The sequence below is a fragment of the Tachyglossus aculeatus genome, chromosome X2 (genome assembly GCF_015852505.1).
Source record: "Tachyglossus aculeatus isolate mTacAcu1 chromosome X2, mTacAcu1.pri, whole genome shotgun sequence".
Classification (NCBI taxonomy): Eukaryota; Metazoa; Chordata; class Mammalia; order Monotremata; family Tachyglossidae; genus Tachyglossus; species Tachyglossus aculeatus.
The window spans coordinates 9,391,504-9,410,944 of record NC_052100.1 but is presented as its reverse complement, the minus strand read 5'-3'; the positions used below and the strand labels follow the sequence as shown (position 1 = coordinate 9,410,944).

The window sequence follows — 19,441 nt, the reverse complement described above, 5'->3', positions numbered from 1 at the left end:
GGAGAGGGGGACAAGGGGGAGAGGAAGGAAGGGGCTCAGTCTGGGAAGGCCTCCTGGAGGAGGTGAGCTCTCAGTAGGGCCTTGAAGGGAGGAAGAGAGATGAGGTCACTGAGGCCCAGAGAAGTGAAGTGACTTGCCCAAGGTCACACAGCTGACATGTGACTCATGACCTCTGACTCCCAAGCCCGGGCTCTTTGAGAAGCAGCGTGGCTCAGTGGAAAAGAGCTTGGGCTTGGGAGTCGGAGGTCACGGGTTCAAATCCCGGCTCCGCCACTTGTCAGCTGTGTGACTTTGGGCAAGTCACTTCACTTCTCTGGGCCTCAGTGACCTCGTCTGTAAGACTGTGAGCCCCCCGTGGGACAACCTGATCACCTTGTAACCTCCCCAGCGCTTAGAACAGTGCTTTGCACAGAGTAAGCGCTTAATAAATGCCATTATTATTATTATTATCATCATCATCAATCGTATTTATTGAGCGCTTACTGTGTGCAGAGCACTGTACTAAGTGCTTGGGAAGTACAACTTATAGCAGTGGTCTCTTAAATTGTCAGCTGTGTGACTTTGGGCAAGTCACTTAACTTCTCTGGGCCTCAGTTACCTCATCTGTAAAATGGGGATTAAAACTGTGAGCCCCACGTGGGACAACCTGATCACCTTGTAGCCCCCCCCCCCCCCAGCGCTTAGAACAGTGCTTTACACATACTAGGCGCTTAACAAATACCATTATTATTATCAGCCTTTTAGACTGTGAGCCCACTGTTGGGTAGGGACTGTCTCTATATGTTGCCAATTTGTACTTCCCAAGGGCTTAGTACACTGTACTAAGGGCTCTGCACACTGTACTAGGTGCTTGGGAAGCGCTTTCCCATCTAAGCTGAGATGGGAATGGGAACTTTGGGTTTCCATTCCTAGCTCTTTCTGTGAGACTTGAATGACCTTTGGGAATTCCTTTTCCAAGCTTCTATCTGTCTGGAAGATGGAGATAGCTCTCTTCCTCCCTTCAAGACCCTGCTGAGAGCTCACCTCCTCCAGGAGGCCTTCCCAGACTGAGCCCCTTCCTTCCTCTCCCCCTCGTTCCCCTCTCCATCCCCCCCATCTTACCTCCTTCCCTTCCCCATAGCACCTGTATATATGTATATATGGTTGTACATATTTATTACTCTATTTATTTTACTTGTACATATCTATCCTATTTATTTTATTTTGTTAGTATGTTTGGTTTTGTTCTCTGTCTCCCCCTTTTAGACTGTGAGCCCACTGTTGGGTAGGGACTGTCTCTGTGTGTTGCCAATTTGGACTTCCCAAGCGCTTAGTCCAGTGCTCTGCACATAGTAAGCGCTCAATAAATACGATTGATGATGATGATCAGCGCTTAGAACAGGAATTGGCACAGAGTAAGCGCTTAATAAATGCCATTATTATTAAACTAAAACTTGAGGAGGCAAGGCCGGCTGGGCAGAGCACTCTGAGGGGAGCGGCTCACGGGGGGGGGCCGGAAGTGGGCTGGCCGGTCACGTGGGGCGGGCGACTTCCACGTGGCCTTGGCGGCGGCCCGCCCGCCTTCTCTTCCAAGATGGCGGCGGCGGGCGGGCGGAGCGAGGCCGGCGGGCCTCTCTGGCCTGGGTGGCCGCCGCTGCTGCTGCTGCTGCTGCTGGCGGCGGCGGAGGCCGCAGTCGGGGCGGGAGCCGGCAGCGAGGAGGCCAGCACGGTGGAGTTTGACGTGCGACCCGGCGGGATGGTGCATTCCTTCTCCCGGAGCCTGGTGAGGCGCACCCCGGGGCCCCGCGGGGATCGTCAAAAACGCTATGAGGCGAGGGTGACAAGTCGCTGCCTGCTTTTCATTTAATCAGTCAATCAATCGTATTTATTGAGCGCTTCCTGTGTGCAGAGCACTGGACTATTTTGTTGGTATGTTTGGTTCTGTTCTCTGTCTCCCCCTTTCAGACTGTGAGCCCACTGTTGGGTAGGGACTGTCTCTGTGTGTTGCCAATTTGTACTTCCCGAGCGCTTAGTACAGTGCTCTGCACACAGTAAGCGCTCAATAAATACGATTGATTGATTGATTGATTGATTGATTGGGAAGTACAAGCTGGCAACATACCCAACAGTGGGCTCACAGTCTGGAAGGGGGAGACAGAGAACAAAACCAAACATACTAACAAAATAAAATAGAATATATATGTACAAGTAAAGTAAATAAAGAGTAGTAAATATGTACAAACATATACAGGTGCTGTGAGGAAGGGAAGGAGGTAAGACGGGGGGGATGGAGAGAAAAATGGCGGGGGGGGGGGTGGGGCGGAGAACACCTTTCCCGCCCAAGGTTGATTCCCACAACCGCTTTCCCTTCCCGAAACGAAGCCCCCCAAATTCCCTCCTTCCTCCTCCCCCAGGGATCTCTAGGGGGTAAAGCCTCCAAGAGCGTTCTTCTCTTCCAGGGTGTGTAGCCCTAAAGGACCCCGATCCTCCCGGAAAAAGGCTATTTACTGCTAAGGGAGGGGTAGGCCCCAGCTCAGGGCGCCGGGTAGTTGAGCGCGGCTGCCACGTACCAGGTTGGTGGGGCCCCAGGCTAGCAACGTAGCCCTGGGGGGCCAGGATGAGAGCATCCTCACTCAAGGCACCAGTCCAGAAATTAATCAATCGGTGGTATAAATGGAGCGCTTTCTGAGTGCGGCGCACTATATTCAGAGCTTGAGACAATACAACAGTTAGCAGGCACGTTTTTTGCCCATAGTAATGGTTAGGGTATTTATTCAGCACTTACTACTTGCCAAGTATTCTTCTAAGTGCTGAGGTAGATACAGAGTAATCGGGTTGGCTCCCGTGGGGCTCCCGGTCTTAATCTCCATTTTACTGATGAGGGAACTGAGGCACAGAGAAGTTAAGTGACTTGCCCAAGGTCACGCAGCAGACAAATGGCCGAGGCTGGATTGGAACCCATATCCTCAGACTCCCAAGGCTGTGTTCTTACCACTAGGCTATGTTGCTTCTGTGAATTTACAGTCCAGAGGACCCAAGGATAGTTCCACTGGCCCCTTTATAACACTGGCAGAATAGTATCAGATGCAGCCTGTGTTGTATCTTGGGGATGGGATACGGGCCCCTGACTTAACTGCTTGCTGGATACAGAATACTAGCCCCAGTCCAAGCTAGTTTGCCCCTGAGCCATGCCTCCTTTCTCTCTGAAAGAGAAGCCTTCTAGCACTGCGGCTTCCCAGCTTGTACAGAAATGTCTCATCTGCACAGCACATGACCCTCGTGTGTTTCCCAGGGCGAGTACACCTGTGTGTTCACGTATGCGGCTCAGGGAGGAACCAATGAGGTAAGTTAAACCCCCTCTGTGGCCCAGCAGGAAGCAGGATCAGGCTGACTCTAGGAGACAGGAGACCCTGGGGGATGGAGAACAAGGATCTATCTAGAGACCTGGGATATTGAGTAAGAAACCTGCTGAGGTCTCACTCCAGCACCATGGTTCAGTCCATGCCTTGGTTTCCCTGTCTGGGATGGAGGCAGCACCCCCCCCCCCCCCAACCCCAGGAGTTCCTCCCACTCATAATTCAACTAACTGCTGTATGGTGCCCTTTGGTGACAGTCTTGCAGGAATGGAGATTGAGGGTCAGCTCTAATTGCTTCCTGGTGGCAGTTAAAGTCCATATCTTTGCCCAGAAATTATTTTGTGACACTTTCCTGGCACTGGGTATTTGCCAAGGGCTTTGTCAGAGTCTGACTGCTAAGGTGTTTGCTACAGTGCACCCTTGGAGGCATTTCACCAAGATCATCCCACTCATCATCCATTATTCAGGCCCAGAGATGGGTATGAGTTTGATCGTTCCATTTCATGGATGGAGAAAACTGAGGCTCAGAGAGGCCGAGACAGCCTCAGAATACACTCAGGTCAAGCTGGGGTTAGATCCAGTCCTCCACTTCCCAACCCACCCCGACACCCCAACGCCCCCTCCAATTTCTCTTGGAAAGAAGCCTGGCAGGGGTAGTGGGGAGAAGTTAACCCAGAAACTTTGGGGATTCCAACCTGGACCCTTGCAGGAGTTGCACCCAGGATTCATCCGTGACCTGGAGCAGGATGCACCTCTCCAGCCAATTTGAGTTGTAGCTGAAATACACAGAGTGGGTCTGGCAGCGGGTTACTCACGCTAATAGAGCAGCAGGAGGGATGTGATCTCTGGGGGTTAACCATAACAGCTCTTGTTTACCCCGGAAGCAGAGACTTCAAGGGGATGCTCATCTCGGCCTGGGTTCATTCTGAAAGAATGCCTCAGGTCCCCGCGTGGGAAACAGAAAATAGAACCCAGTGAAGGGTGGAAAACCAAAAAAGGCCTTGGTCCAGGCAGGGTGGGTTCTTATCTTTTACCCTCTAGTTGTTTTCTCTCTCCTCAGCAATGGCAAATGAGTGTTGGCATCAGTGAAGACAACCTCCTCTTCTCCTGTTCAGTTTGGAGGTGGGTTCTCATGCCGAGCAGCAGGGAATGTCTGCTCTGAAACCTGGACGATAGGGGGTTAAAATCAAGTCAAAACCATGTCCCCAGCTACGGGTAGGTGAGAGACAGAACCACCCCAGAACTGCTTGGGTGGTGTTCTCTCCTTCAAGATCTCCACAACCATCTTTGGTGCCTTGTTCCAGAGAATTGACCAACGTAGAAGAAGTTCTGTCTGTGCAACCACAATCTTTCCCGCTCTAATTTGGGCCCACTTCCACTGCTCTGGTCCCCAGTGGTCCCAGGGAACCACCAGTCAACAGACCCTTCCAAGAGTGGGAAATGCTGTTTCCGCCTTCTCGGAGCCAGGCACTCCCCATTCTTCACCCCCCCCATCCCCTTGATGCCAATTTTCCATCTCTTTCCCAATGTCTGTCACTCTTCTCTGGACCCTCTCCAACCTAGCCATCCAGTTTCAAGTGCTGTGACCAGGACTGTGATGTGAGTCTGTCCGGGACAGAGGAGGAGAAGGACCCTCCCGTCCTTCTCTCGCACTGCTTCCTGATACCTGCTTGGCTGTTTTGCCAGTGGTACCTCCCTGCCAACTCATATTCAGCCTGCGGGGTCCACTAGGATCCCCAGCGCTATTCTTGCTACATTTGTGCTTAACCGGCCTCTCCCCAATCTTGGGCCTTTTACATCCTTAATGGCATGGTTTACACTTGCCCCTTCTTAATTCCCCTCCCCCCAATTTCCCCGGGTCACTTTGAATTCCATTCCTGGCTACCAAAGTGCCAGCCGCACCCACTTGATTTACTTCCTGCAAACCTGGCGGGCTCGTTCTCAGTTCAGGTCCCCGGAAAAGCTATTGAACAGAGCCAGCCCTATGGGGGCCCTACTCCATATGTCACCTTAGCCTGACTGATCCAGCTGTCCATTTGTCAGCAAGGATGACGTAGCCTGGCCCTCCACCTGGTACGACAGGCTCTTCACAAAGCCATGCCGGATGCTTCCTAGGTCTGAGCTCTTCTGGGTGGTGGCAGTTGGATTGCTTGTGCCGGTGTCCTCCTAGGTAACAGTGTCAAGCTGACTAGTGCAGAGTGATCAACGCCTCCCTTGTCCTCCTTTTAAGGTGGCCACAACAGTCACCCTTCCATGAGTTCTCAGAAAAAAGTAACGGCCAGGGGCTGGGCAGGAAAATCCCCCAACTCCTTCAGGACACTGTGGCTCCTGGCGGCCAGCCCTCGGGCTTTCAGTCCAGCCAGGTTTCCAAGATGGTCTTAACCGCTCCTTCCCCTGTTTTAATTTGGCTTTCCCTCCCTTTCCCCACAAGTGGGATTTGCCCCATCATCCGGTCACGTTTGTTCTCTTCGGCAAAGATGAGCATGAAAAGGATTTCGAAAGCCTCTGCCAATTTCTGATCTTCTCTTATCAACGTTCCCTTCCAGGCTCCCACAGCTAAAGCTCTTTCTCCTCCGTTGCCTCTCTGGATTTGATTGGCTGAGGAAAGGGGATTTCCTAGAGTGCAGGCAAATTACTTCTCTAGGTTTTGTTTTTCGGGTCTCGTCCCTCCCCAGTCATACTGTTATGACTGGGCTCACATCTGGTGAATTGGGGATTTGGCCAACCTTGCATTGTGGGTGAGTAGGGGGTGGAGCTGTTTGGGGAGGGAGGGGGAAGAATGGCCAGCAGTGGAATATGTTTGGATACTTTTGAGGTTGTAAGCCCAGTTTCTAGCACCAGGGTCCTAGCGCCCACGGCAAGTCACGGCCACGGTAGTGTACCCTGAGTTTGCCTCGGTAGTTTGCTGTCACCATCCCTCATCCCGTGTCTCCGATTTGGAGTCCCGGAAAGGCCCAGGAAGCTTTCAAGTCCCAGAAGCTAAGGGACGGCTGTGGGGTTTGAAGGAATGCTCAATTCAATTCCCTGTGCGCTCCCTGTAAGAGCAAATCTCTCCTACCACTTCAGATTCCTCCGATCACTCCAGGACACTCTGTGATTATAAACAGCTAACCAGTATTGCAACAGCATCAGGCATCAGTGATATCCCTAGGTACTTGCAAAATATTGAGCTAGAACAAAATACACTATATCGGTACAAAGGACAGCTTAAGCTAGGTCCAGGAGTAATGGCGTATCCCTGATCTGGCACTCGTTTCTCATTTAAATGTGGGGTTTACCTCAGCCTTCCTGGCTCTGGGGTTTCTCCCCGCTTTCCTAGCCCCCTCCTCCTTGCCCATATCCCCCCCGTGCTCCAGCTGGTGTCACCGGCTGAGCAAACGCCACTCCAGGCAAAAGAGCTTTCCCTCTGGGGAGGGGTTCTGAAGAGTAAGCAGTTCCTCAACTCCAGAAATCTGAGCTCCCCTCCCCCTGCCATGTGACAGGCCAGCCTGCTTGACCGTCACAGGAAGGCTTCGAAGACCCGATCTTTGGTCTTCCCAGCCCCACTTGGCGGCTCTCAGCTCTTGTCAGTGACCTAGGGTGAGCCAGGCTGGCATTCCAACCCCAAACACCTGGGTGTACCTCTGCCCTCTGGCCCTCTCCGACTCTGCTTCTCGAGAACGTGAGTAGTTGACCTAAGCTGACTACCTCCGAATGGTGAAGCAGAGAACGAGGTGGCACGTGAAGCAATGGGAAAATCAAAACCTTTACCCAGCCCCCACTGCTCCGCAACAAGGGTCTTCGAGCTGCTGGGGAAGGAGCTAAAGGGGTGTAAGGCCGCAAGGTGTCAGGGCTGTCACCTTTCCAACTCCACTGAAATGATTCTGGGAAAGCCACTTACCCTCTCAGGTTGTTAAGATTCCCTATCTTCAAAAGGGAAATAACCATCTCTCATAAGGGTGTGGGGTTGAGTAAGCGAGCCCGTTAGATTAGCTTCCCGAGACATCTCGAGACAAGATGTGCTTCAGAGTTATCCTCAATGGGATGAGTCACTGCGGAAAAGGAGGCTGGATGCTCCAGCCTACAATTTGCCAGAGGTGGATCCCGGCCATCCCACTCCTAGCCTCGCGGCCACAGGTGCCCCCTAAACCCAGCCAGACACGATGACCGGAGGAAGGCACCGCGGTTGGCCTGGGCATCCTGCTGCCGTTTGACTGGCCCGTTTCCGATCGGGTCTTGGCAGGACTGGAAGTCTGGGGCCCGTCCCAACTTTGCCGTGGCCCAGCCCGGTCCCAGCAATGGCACCAAACCGACCCTGGCTGGTTCCATGCTTCGCAGGGTGGCACTCACGAGATTTCTGGAGTAGATCTCTGACCGTTCCTCTCTGCCTGGCCTTAGGTCCCGTGGACCTACCCACCTCCATCCCGAGCTCTGTTGGGTCCTGAACGAGTCCCAGCTGGTGCGGGGGGAGAGAAGTGCAGGGGTGGGGGGAGGCCTTCTCCCGGTGCAAGTTGAGGACCAGCCTTCCCCTCCCCAACTTGAGTGACGGCTGAACTTTTCTTCCAGGCCCCAAGGGAAATCTTACCTGTTCTTTACCCAGTTCAAAGCGGAAGTGCAGGGAGCGAAAATCGAGTACGGCATGGCTTACGTAAGTCCCCCAGGAGCGGGTGTGTGGTTAAAGAGGCTAGAGAGCGGGTCTCTGTGGCCAGGCAGCCGCCCAAGCGCTTGAGGGTCTGGTGTCATGAATCCCTAGGCCACGGGGAAGGGGAGCCATGGCCAGAAAAGGGGGCTAAGGCAGAGAACCAGTGTGTGTGTTCTGATTTTATCAGTCAATCGTATTTATTGTGTGCAGAGCACCTGGGAAAGTACAGTACAACAGAGTTGGTAGAAACGTTCCCTGCCCGCGAGCTTACAGTCTAGAGGGAGAGACAGACGTTAATATAAATCAATAAATCACAGATACGTACATAAGTGCCATGGGGCTGAGGGATGGGTGAATAGAGGATGCAAGTCCGAGCCTCAAGGGCAACGCAGAAGGGAGTGGGAGAAGAGGAAATGAGGGCTTAGCTGGGGAAGGCCTCTTGGAGGAGATGTGCTTTTAATAAGACTTTGAAGGTGGGAAGAGTGATTGTCAGGTATGAAGAGGGAGGGCGTTACAGGCCAGAGGCAAGACCTGGATAAGAGGAGAGCGTCGCCTTTTTTTTGTTGTTGTTCAAGTAGATCTACATCAATTGTGCTTGGGATGCTCCAGGTCTCCGGGCACTGAGCTTGGAATGCCAAGCCTTCAGTCTATTGACTTCATATTAATCAATCATTGGGATCAATTGAGGGCTGACTACGTGCGGAGCACAGGAGAGTATACCGCAATAGAGTTGGTAGACAGGTTCCCTGCCCTGTGGCAGCATTTAGGGTTTCTGTCATTCTGCCCAATGAGAGCTTGGAGGGGAGAGGAAAGGGGAGAACAGAGACAGCTCCTTAACCCTCCAGCTTAGGTTTCTCCAGGAGTCTAAGTACCTACAATCCCTGCTGGGGAAACCCAGTTAACTTGGCTAATGGCAGAAGGGGTGGTCAGGGTGATAGGAGTCCTAAGCTTTTCATTACCCCTCGGGAACCTTAAATCACTTTCACTGAAAGAGAAACTTTGACTTAAAAGTTGGAAACTGCGTTTTCTGTTAGGGTTGAGCTCTTACTTTTGACCTTCAGTCATGAGCACCTAAGCTGTTCGATAGGCTCGGGACAGTTGGCTGACCTTGGCGATGTCCCGTCAGCCACCGAGACCCAAGAGCAGATTAGGGGAAAGCAGACTGAGCCACCGAGGGAGGGTTTATCGGTCAAACTTGGTGTCTGTTCCCTTCAGTCTAAGGCAGCCTCTGCAGGAGACAATGATGTTCCCTTAAAGGAAGAGGAGTTTGAAGTGACTGAAACCACAGGTATGCCTTCTGAAAGCATGGGGGATGGGGTGGGAGATTAACCATTCAATCAATCAGTCCATCTATGGGACTGGGGGAGCACCCACTGTGTGCAGAGCACTTGCATACTGTGTGCTTGGGAGGGTGTAGTACAGTCGAGTTGCTAGACGTGAGCACTGCCGTCACAGATCTTACAGTCTAGCAGGGGAGACAGACATTAAAATCATTCCAGATAGGGGAAGCAACCAAGTATAAAGACGGGGAAAGAAGCGCTGTGTGGGTGGGGAGTGGGGTGGGAACCCAAAGTGCGTAGCAGAGATGGAGACGAGGGGCCCCCAAAATAGCCAGAAACCTGGTTCAGAGCCATGAGTCCGATTTAAGGGCTTCATCACTACCTCTACTACCCTATCCCACCCCCAGGAGAGGGATCTGTAATAGTAATAATTGTGGTATTTGTTAAGTGCTTACTATGTGCCACGCACCGTTCTGAGCACTGGAGTGGAAGCAAGATAATCATGTCAGACACAGTCCCTGCCCCGCATGGGACTCACAGTCCAAGTAGGAGGGAGAACAAGTATTAAGTCCCCATTTTACGGATGAGGAAATTGAGGCACAGATAACTTGCCCACAGTCACACGGCAGGTTAGTGGCCGAGCTGGGCTAGAATCCAGGTCCTCCGGCTTCCAGCTCTGTGCTCTTTCTACTAGACCGCGCTGCTTCTGTGGCAAGTATCTAACAGATAACCTCGAAAATGCAGCCGTGCAAATCTGTCTAGTAATGGTATTTATTAAGCAACTACTGTGTGCAGAGCACTGTTCTGGTGTTGGGGGAAAAAAATCAACAGGTGGGAAGTAGATCCAGGCCCTTGCCCCCAAGAGGATTACCATCTAAAAACAAGCAGGGTAGAAGGACTCAGGCTCTCAGGGAAATCCTTTGGAATTTGGACTGGGTTCTTGTCAATCTGTCGGTGTTTAGGGAACATCTACTGTGGGCAGAGCACTCTGTCGAGTGTTTGGGAGACTATAATAGAGTAAAAGAGGCCCTGCCTTCAAGGAGTTTATAATCTAATCAATGATTGTATGTGTATGCATCTCATCTTCCCCTAGTGTCCCACAGAGAAGGGCGTTTCCGCTCCGAACTGTCCAAACTTGTTCTTGTGGCCAAGACACCCCATGATGAACTCTGAGCTGGAGCCCAAGAGGAGTCTGTCTACTCTCGGCTATGAACTGGTGGTTAATTCCTGATTGGCTAGTGGGGAGGAGACTGGAAGCCAATTTTGCCCTCCTTGGATGTGCCCAGTTAAGTGGTGAGCGTGCTTCCTGGGATCAGAGAAACTGGGGTTCCAGCAGTCTTTGTGGCAGGGAGGGAACTTCCAAGAACCTACTTCTCAAACTTGAGTGCCGCTTCTGAAATTGCTGGTGTTGGCACTCTGAGGCCTGGCTCCTTATCTTCCCAGGAAGACCTTCTAGGGAAGATAAGGAGACTGGATTGCAGAGCTTCCTCAAGGGAAGGAGTTAAGGCTGCTCTGTCCAGTGAGATTAGCTTTCCTATTCTGTTCAGGGAAAGCCACTGGGATGCAGTGGGCCAAACCTCTCCTCCTTCCTCTCCTCCCTGCCCTGACTCGGCCGTGTTGGTTTGGGAGAAAGTGGTGGCTTTAAGATCCACCTGGTGCCCTATTTCTATCAAGTGCTGCCCCAGAGCTTTTCTTAAACCTACCTGAGTGGTTTACCGCATCGGTTGAGCGATTGAAAATTGTTGTTCAAATAAAACAGGGCTAGGTGGGGGAGAAAGTCATTTCTGGAGGTGTTTCCTTCCTTCCTTGGGTGGCAGGACCAGGCAAAACCGATTCAGACTGAGTGTAGTTACTGTTCCATCTGCCAGCCCCTCCTGTAGCTTGGTCTGCCAGTGTCTCTCCCTCCCCCACCTCTGTCATATCCCCCCTGCCACACACACTCTCTATCACTATCTCTCTCTTTCTCACACACACTGGCCGCCTTTGCCTTCCTGATATATGGCTATCATAGCTGTTCCTTCCTTTCCCTGGGGCAGAGTATTAGACGATGTGGGTCAACCTCCATGGGGTGAAATTTCATAGAAAAATATAGGTGTTGGGAGCCAGGAGAGGGGTTGGGCCTTACTGCCAGAGCCTTTTGTATTAGGAAGACTGGCTTGCCCAGGGGTCTCTCTAGTGCCCATCCATTGGTGAAGCCCTTGCCCGCTGGGGATCTCTGGAAAGATAATGAACCCAGGCCCTGCTGTTTTAGTGGTTCCATTCAGCGTGGTGAAAGCCCGGAGCAGACTGCAATGGGGGGAAACGGCAATGAGCCCAGGCCATCACAGCTCCATCCCTATGCTTACAGGTCACACGCACGGCCGGGATGTGAGAAGCAGCTGCAACCAGGAAACATTTCCCATGAGGGTGTGGGTTTGATTTAACTGGGCAGCATCTCAGAGAAGTTTCAGTAATAGCCTATAAAAATGCAAAGCCTGCGCCTTTCTCCCCTCCGGCACCATTCTCTCCCCTCCCACCTGCCCCTCTCTCTTCACCCTGACCTCTTTTGAAGTTAAATCATTTAACCCATGTTTCCCTGCTTGCCTACCTGTGGAAAGGGAATCCTGCCCACATCCAGGCCCTCGGAGCAAGGGGAAGTTATGACCGTAGGCAAGGCACCAAGAAAGAGCCCTAAAGCAAAAAGGGATCTAGGTCCTGGCCAGAATTGAAGGGCAGCCAGCTTTTTCTTTTGCAGGACAGAGACACCTTTCAGCCTGATGGCCCATCAAGGGAACAACCACTCCTAGCAGAGAGACCCACCAGAGTTTCTGAGCCATCTCCTACCTGGATGCTTAAGAGGCCCAAGCAGGTTGGAAGATTAAGCCATTTTTGGGGGGTTGGGGGCGGGGGGTGTGAGTAGGGAAAGGCAGTGGGATGACCCCTGTTTCCCCAACAGTAAAACTGATGCACAGATGTGGAGGCCTTTAGCTGTTTGGTTACTAAAAGCCAAGCTCCCAACGGGTTGTGGAAAGTGGTCATCTGAGATGAGCGGGGATTTTCTCCACTGTGACCTCATGCCAGTTTCTTTAGAGCCAAAGCCAAGGCAGGTCATTATTATTATGGTATTTGTTAAATGCTTACTATGTGTCAAGCACTGTTCTAGGCACTGGGGTAGATAGAAGTTAATCAGGCAGACAGAATCCCTGTCCCATGTGGGGCTAATGGTCTAAGTAGGAGGGGCTGTAGAGGGGCATAGAAAGCAGGCAGGTACCATAGGCAGAAAAAAAAACCCAGCATAGAGGACCAGGGCTTTAAATCATCCCTCAGTCTTGGATCCCAATCCTCCAACTCCCTTCTCTGGCTCCGCCAAGGCTGGGAGTTTGGGAATTCAATTCCAGTCGGGAAAGGCCCCAGCAGTTTTCTCTTTCCACTGGGACCTGGCTCTTATTTCAGTTGAAAGTGCCAAAACAAAGGGGGGGGCGAACATTGCCAGGATCACACACCACTTAAAAGGATTCGCCCACAGGGTGTGTGTTTATTTAAATAGCTCAAGTGCTGCCTGTCTCTTCTTTTAATTAAAAATCTAAAATTCGTGGAACACCAAGGACAGACTGGGCAGTTACCAAGGAACAAAGACAACACATCTGCTCTAATCAGCCCCCCTTCTATTTAGGGTCTTCTGGGAGAATGGCACAGATATTTGGTTTGAGGCAGGCTCCTATTTCAGGAGCAACAAGTTCACAAAGGAAAGGATCACCTCCCCCCAAGGAGTCAGGCTGGACCCAGAACTGGCCCTCTGGCCAAAAGTCCAAGTGGGCTGGGGGGTAGGATGAGATGGGGAAAATAGGGTCCCGTGCCTGTGCAATTTGTAAAGGATCTCCCCTCCAACCATCATTGCAGACTCCTTGTGTTTTGGGATGCCAGGCTGGTTATAGATAGTCAAGGCCCAGACCCACCTTCCCCCTCTCATCACGTTCCAAGCCCTTGCAGGCATCAGCTTCAATTTCTCACTGGATCCATTAGGTCTATTGCCTGCTTTCAGGCTGTCATGGCTTTGCTTGAAATTAGAGCCAGCCAAAGGGGATCCTGTTCGGAAGAGGCCAGGGTTCCCGCTAGAAAGATGTCATTGACTCAAGGATTTTTAGAAGTCAGCCAGCACAGTTTAATCCATGAGAACTGCCCTCCCCCCACCCCCACACACGTGCACATCATTTCTGAACATCCCAAAGGATCTGGCAGTCCTGGTCTCGTCCAGTGGAAAAGCGAGGGGTGGACGTTCTGCTCCCCACCCTGAAGAGTGGTAGAAGAGAAGGCTGGCTAAATGGGGACTGGGAGAAAACAACAGCAAAATGGCTGCCACACCACACCATGCCGTGGGTGGACGTCATAGACTCTGATTCTCCAACATTTTGTTGAGGCCGTCGCAGATCCCCCGCAGGTGGGTGCGGTAGGGCTCAGTGGGGCCGTAGAGCGCAGCCAGGAACTCTGGGTCCGCAAAGTGGTTGAAAACGTGATTGATGCGGGCATGGGACTTGCCCGTAAGGTGCGTGTTGACGGCCTGGTGGAGCAGGTCGCGGCACTCGGCCAGGCCGGTGGCCATGACCCGCCGGTCAAAGGTGAAGTCTATCTGGTGGAAGCTGACGGCGGTCATGGCCAGCTGGCGCACTTTCCTGCGGAGCCGCTCCAGGAGCGCCAGCTCCTCTGGGCGGAACTGCCCATTCCGGTAGAGGACGCCCAGCTTCATGACGATCTTGATGAGGTTCTTCACAATCTTCTGTGCCTCCTTGCGGTTCCGCGTGAACTCCTTGGTGACACGGTAGAGTTCATCGAGGACCTCGCTACTCGTGTCGTCAATGAAGGCGCTCACCACCGCCTTGGATGCCATCGTGCTCAGGAGTTTCTTCTGGGCCTGTATGGCCAGGTTCTTGGTGCTGAAGGTGTCCATCTCAGCTGCAAGGGCAGGGGGGCAGAAAGGAGAAAGCACAGGTGTGAGTTGCCCATCCCTCACCTGGAATGGGTGTCACTCATTCGTTTGTATTGAGCCCTGGATACCAAGCACTATACTTTAAAGCCTACGGTAGGAATGCTGGACTTGGCGCCTGCCCTCAGGGAGTGTGCAATCTATTCCTCAATCTCTCTCCCTGCCTCGCAACCTCTCAACCTGGCTGGCTGAAAAAGATTGGTCATAATAATAATAATGGCATTTATTAAGCACTTACTATGTGCAAGGCACTGTTCTAAGTGCTGGGGAGGTTACAAGGTGATCAGGTTGTCCCACGTGGGGCTCACAGTCTTAATCATTTTACAGATGAGGGAACTGAGGCCCAGAGAAGTTAAGTGACTTGCCCAAAGTCACACAGCTGACAATTGGCAGAGCTGGGATTTGAACCCATGACCTCTGACTCCAAATCCCATGCTTTTCCCACTGAGCCACGCTGCTTCTCTAAGAATCCAGATGTTGTGCCACGGGGACTTTTTTAATTCAAGCAGCCTAAAACTGGATTTTAATGTAGTGGACAGCACAAACCAAAAAAAATCACAGTGCCAGGGAAAGGGTCCACTGATCAACATCGCCATCAATATTTACTGAGTGCCCCAGCACTCATAGTGGCCCCAGCAATCATAGATTGGGCCCATGTCCTCGGGTCAGAATACACTCAGCCTCTCTCCACCTCAAAGGTCACCCACGCCGTTCGAGAGTCAAAATGCCCTCGGTGATCCTGGCACATAAGATGTCCGGACCACGCGAACACCAGGCTTCCTTTCCAAAGGTGCAAAACATCTGCATCCCTCCAGGGCAGGATTTGGCAGCTGGCATGAGTGAGGGCATAAGGCCACAAGCAGTGCCGCACTTGGGGTAGCCCCATGGTCCATTCAGGGCGCTTGAAGAAAGTCCTCCTGGATGCCCATTCTCGTGTTTAGGAACGAACCCTAAGTTTCTCCTCTACCTCCCTTCACTTTCCCTCCAGTTACCTAGCAGGGACCAGTCAGCCAGGAGTGTAGCCAAACCACTGTTGAGCCTACTCTGTCTTTCTCACAGACCATCACTCCCTGAGCAATGCCATCCCAAGTTAGACCCACATTCTATCTGGCCCAGAATACTGACTCCAACTGGGGCACCAGGACATTTGGAGAAACTGGATGCCCCTCCTCATGGCTAAGGATGAACCAACCAAAACCCCTGACTTTCCCCTCTGCATGGCCAACTCATCTATGGATCTATCCAAACCCCCTTGGTCCTGTTGATATTTTTGGTGGCACAGCTTCCTGTGGGAATAAATATAATCAGTTCACCATCACCCACCCCAATTGGGTTTGTTTGGAACCTACCACCCTCAAGCTTCAATCAGTGCCCCCTTATCCTGAAGTTGTTCTCCTTGTCCATCTTTCACACTTTTGGAGACTCCTGTCTAGCCCATCTATTTTTTTGCGGTATTTTTTAAGCACACGCTATGAGTCAAGCACTGTTCTAAGCACTGAGGTAGATGCCAAAAACCCACATGGGGCTTACAGTCAAGTAGGAGGGAGAACAAGTTTTGAATCCCCAGCTTGTAGTAGAGGAAACTGAGACAGAGGGAAGTCAAGTGACTTGCCTGAGGTCACGCAGCAGGCAAGTGCCAGAGCCAGGATTAGAAGTCAGGTCCTCTGAGTCCCAGGGCTGCGGTTTAGACCACACTGCTTCCCAATCACCTCAAGCACTCATGAAATGATCTGTTTGTGGGAGTTTCTGATTGATTTATTCCTTTGAGTCTGTCACTGATACTGCCTCTCTCACCTTTAACTCTAGGATATTGATCAACACATGTCTACTGCCTCACCCGTTCGGCTGTAGGCCCCTTGAGGGAAGGGTTAGGTGCTCAGGACACATCAGGGACAGATCTGGGGCCTGCAAACCCTCCTAGGTTACCTAGTGAAAAGAGCATAGGACTGGGAGACAGGAAACCCGGGACCTAATCCCGGTTCCACCACCTGCCTGCCGTGTGACCTCTGGCAAGTCACTTCACGTCTCCGTACCTCCGTTTCCTCGTGTAGAATGGGGTGTTTCCCTCCCCCTTAGACTTTGAGCCCTGAGTGGGGCAGTGGCTGCGTCCAATCTGGTTATCTTATTTCTACCCCAGCACTTAGAGCAGTGCTAGACACAAAGGAAGTGCTTAACAAATACCATTATTATTGTCATCATCAATATCGACAGATCGGAAATACGGCATCTGCACGCTGGGCTATTCTGATAGGATCAAAAGTGTACAGGGTCCCGGGCTTCTACTAACCACACAGAAACAAGTTGGGGGAAGGTGGAAGGAGAAGAGGGAAAGTGGTAAGGGGCTTGTCCCCCAACCCTCCACCCGGTTTCCCTTAAAGGTTCCCCTTTGGGTGGCTACGCTGGGGCCCACACACTGCTTAAACCTTTTTTTCCCCTGCTCGGCAATACTTCCATCCCTGTCCTGGGTTCTGTTTTACATCTTTTGGACTTTCCTGAATGGTTAATACAGGGCATTGCACTCGGTAGGTGCTCAGTAAATATCATAACTACAACCAATACTACCACTACTGTTTGGGGTTGGAGTTGGGGGTGGGGGGAGGCCGCCCACTGAGGCTAGACCCGGGCTGTAGGACAAGGAACATGTAGCCAAGAGCCACGTGGGGGGGCTGACAGCTCCAAGAGACCGCATCTCGTGTCTGCTGGAGGGGCGTGTGGCCAGCCCACAGCTTCCCTGGGTCTCGCCCAGTTGAATAAAAGACACCTTTGTCTCCCCCAGCCCTGAGTGGAGATGCAGGGGGCGGGTAGAGGGCAGCGATCCATGCCCTCCATACCGGCAGCCAAGGGCCCTTTGTCCCAGGGGCAGGGATGGGGGAGGCACCATGACCTCGGCCCCTCAAACGGGATGGTGGGGAATTTTCCTTTCCAGCAAGCCTCCCTCTGCCCCCGGGATGTGGGGGTGGGAAGAGATTTTTGGGTTTTGGTACACTCAGCCCATGCTGGAGAGGGGCTACTGTTCCCAAGGCTTTACCCACAGTTCCCCCCGCCACCACCACCCTCTTTCTTCTGTCTCCCCTCTCATTTCTCTCACCCTGGAAGAAACAGGAATCTCAACCTGTGGCCTCCCCCAGGCCCAAGGGCAGATTCCCAACACTTCTCTCTCCTGGGCCTCTGGGCTGATGATCCTGACTCCAGCCGCAGGACCAACAGCACGGGGTCCTATTTCAACTCTGCTTCCCTCCCCGACACCATCATTTGGGGGAGAAGTCAGATGGGATAACCTGGGATCAGGCAGTCCACGAGATGGGGGCTCTCTGACCCCCAAGTTAAGCCATGGTTATAACTGCCCTCATCTCCCTGCTTCTCCCTAGTTTCCAGCTGTGGGGCAAAGCCATTGTTTCTTCACAGTTGCCTGGGCTAGAACTCCCCCCCCCCCCCCCGCCCCCGCCAGCCTCACTCACCCTGGTCTCCAATCAGATCCAAGGGCTTTTGAGCGGGGGCCAGAAACCCCAAAACCTGAGTCTCTCTGGCAAGTTCTCTCCACACAGCCACACTCACAATGAACACTTGGGCTTCTATGACTACAGGAGCTACACAAACATAGCGCCCAGTACCACAGATTTGGGCACTAACTTCAATGGGGAGGCAAGTTGGGGTGGTGCCCCCCCTCCCCACCACTGGGTCTCTCTTGTGGCCACTGACTCCCAGAAGCTGGGCCCCACCACCAGGCAGATCCCAAAACCAGTCAAGGACCCAAGCCCAGTCTGTGGGGAGGAATTGGATACGGTGGGAGGGGGCAGGGCAGCAGGAGAGAGAATCAGACCTTCCAGCATCAGGAATGGGACTGAGATCCCCTCCCACCCATGTTGCTGGATAATAATAATAATGGTATTTGTTATGCATTTACTATGTGATAAGCACTGTTCTAGGCGCCGGGGTAGACATAAGGTAATCAGGTTGTCCCATGTGGGGCTCACAGTCTTAATCCCCATTTTACAGATGAGGTAGCTGAGGCACAGAGAAGTTACGTGGCTTGCCCAAAGTCACACAGAAGACAAGTGGCAGAGCCAGGATTAGAACCCATGTCCTCTGACTCCCAAGCCCTTGCTCTTTCCACTAAGCCACACTGCTTCTCACGCTGCTGGATCTGGCAGGGGTTGGACTGGTCAGAATCAGCTGACCCCACCTTCCCCTGCTGCCCCATCTCCAACTATCCCGAAGCTGCAAGCTCCCTGAATCATCCTGAAATCCCATTTTCAGCCCAAGGACCGGGGATATCTGCCTCTTTCCTTGAATCCTCGCCCCTCTCCTCCCAGTTACGGGAGTGAACTGGAAGCTGGTTGGAGTTGGGGTGGGGGGCACAAATGCTAGTAGAGTGAGGAGGGGGTTGGAGGCTGTGGATTCCCCACGTCATCCTGACACTCCAATCAGGGAGGCGCTCTGGGTGGATCACCCTGGAGACAGCAGCAAACAAACATCCCACAACATCTTAGCCCTGCCTCCACATACCTTTCTTCACCTTTCTGGCTGGCTTAGCTGCCTTCCACTCGCCAACCCGCCTGGCCCCATCCACTATCTCTCCCCTCCCCAACCCCCCAGGCCCCATCCAGGATCTCTCCCCTCCCCCATCTATTCTCCTCTTCTCTTCCTGGGACAGTGCACCATCCTGCCCCACTCACTGCCTTTGTTCCTCTTCACCCCTAGCCCCACCTACTCCATCCGCTCTTCCCATTCACTCATTCAATCGTATTTATTGAGCGCTTACTGTGTGCAGAGCACTGTACTAAGCTCTTGGGAAGTACAAGTCGGCAACCTATAGAGACGGTCCCTACCCAACAACGGCCTCACGGTTTAGGAGGAGTTATCCCTGTTCTCCACCCCTATAGGCGTCCCCACCACTTAGCTCTGCATCCCCTGTTCTGGCCTAAGATCAACCCTCCTGGTCCTCAGCAGACAACCCCCCACCCCTGCCTAGGGCCATCCATTGCCCCCACCAAGGTGAGGGTGGAATCAATATTTCATGCCTGCCATACAGAGACTGTGAATAATTGATGGGGTGACGGGCAGGAGCTCAGAAGGGTTGCTCCTGAGAGGGCAGTGTTGGCAGAGGGGGTTCCCACCTTCCTTCTTGCCCCCATCTGGATTTCCAGCCCCCAAAACCCATTCTGTGCCTAGCTATGAAGCCTCAGTTTTCCCTGCTCTCACAGTGTTGTGGGGTGATTGTGTGTGTGTGTGGGGGGGGGGGGGG

At 52.6% G+C, this 19,441-nt stretch overlaps 2 protein-coding genes across 5 annotated transcripts in view; one reads left to right on the top strand and one right to left on the bottom strand.

The window, feature by feature from the left end:
- Positions 1–1,573: 1,573 nt before the first annotated feature.
- Positions 1,574–11,020, top strand: MYDGF (myeloid derived growth factor). Its single transcript, XM_038770827.1, has 6 exons — positions 1,574–1,762; positions 3,272–3,322; positions 4,396–4,457; positions 7,881–7,962; positions 9,172–9,244; positions 10,330–11,020. The coding sequence occupies exons 1-6, from the start codon at positions 1,574–1,576 to the stop codon at positions 10,407–10,409; spliced, it is 537 nt and encodes a 178-aa protein (XP_038626755.1). The 3' UTR covers positions 10,410–11,020.
- Positions 11,021–13,381: 2,361 nt separating this feature from the next.
- Positions 13,382–19,441, bottom strand: part of TNFAIP8L1 (TNF alpha induced protein 8 like 1) — a 44,992-nt gene continuing 38,932 nt past the window's right edge. For 3 of the 4 annotated variants that reach the window (XM_038770822.1, XM_038770824.1, XM_038770825.1), the window contains one exon: positions 13,383–14,165. In XM_038770822.1, the coding sequence (XP_038626750.1) occupies positions 13,600–14,160 (561 nt within the window). In that variant the 5' untranslated portion in view covers positions 14,161–14,165 and the 3' untranslated portion in view covers positions 13,383–13,599. Of the gene's footprint in view, positions 14,166–17,284; positions 17,506–19,441 lie in introns of those variants that run through there. The other variant, XM_038770826.1, reaches the window with a different exon arrangement.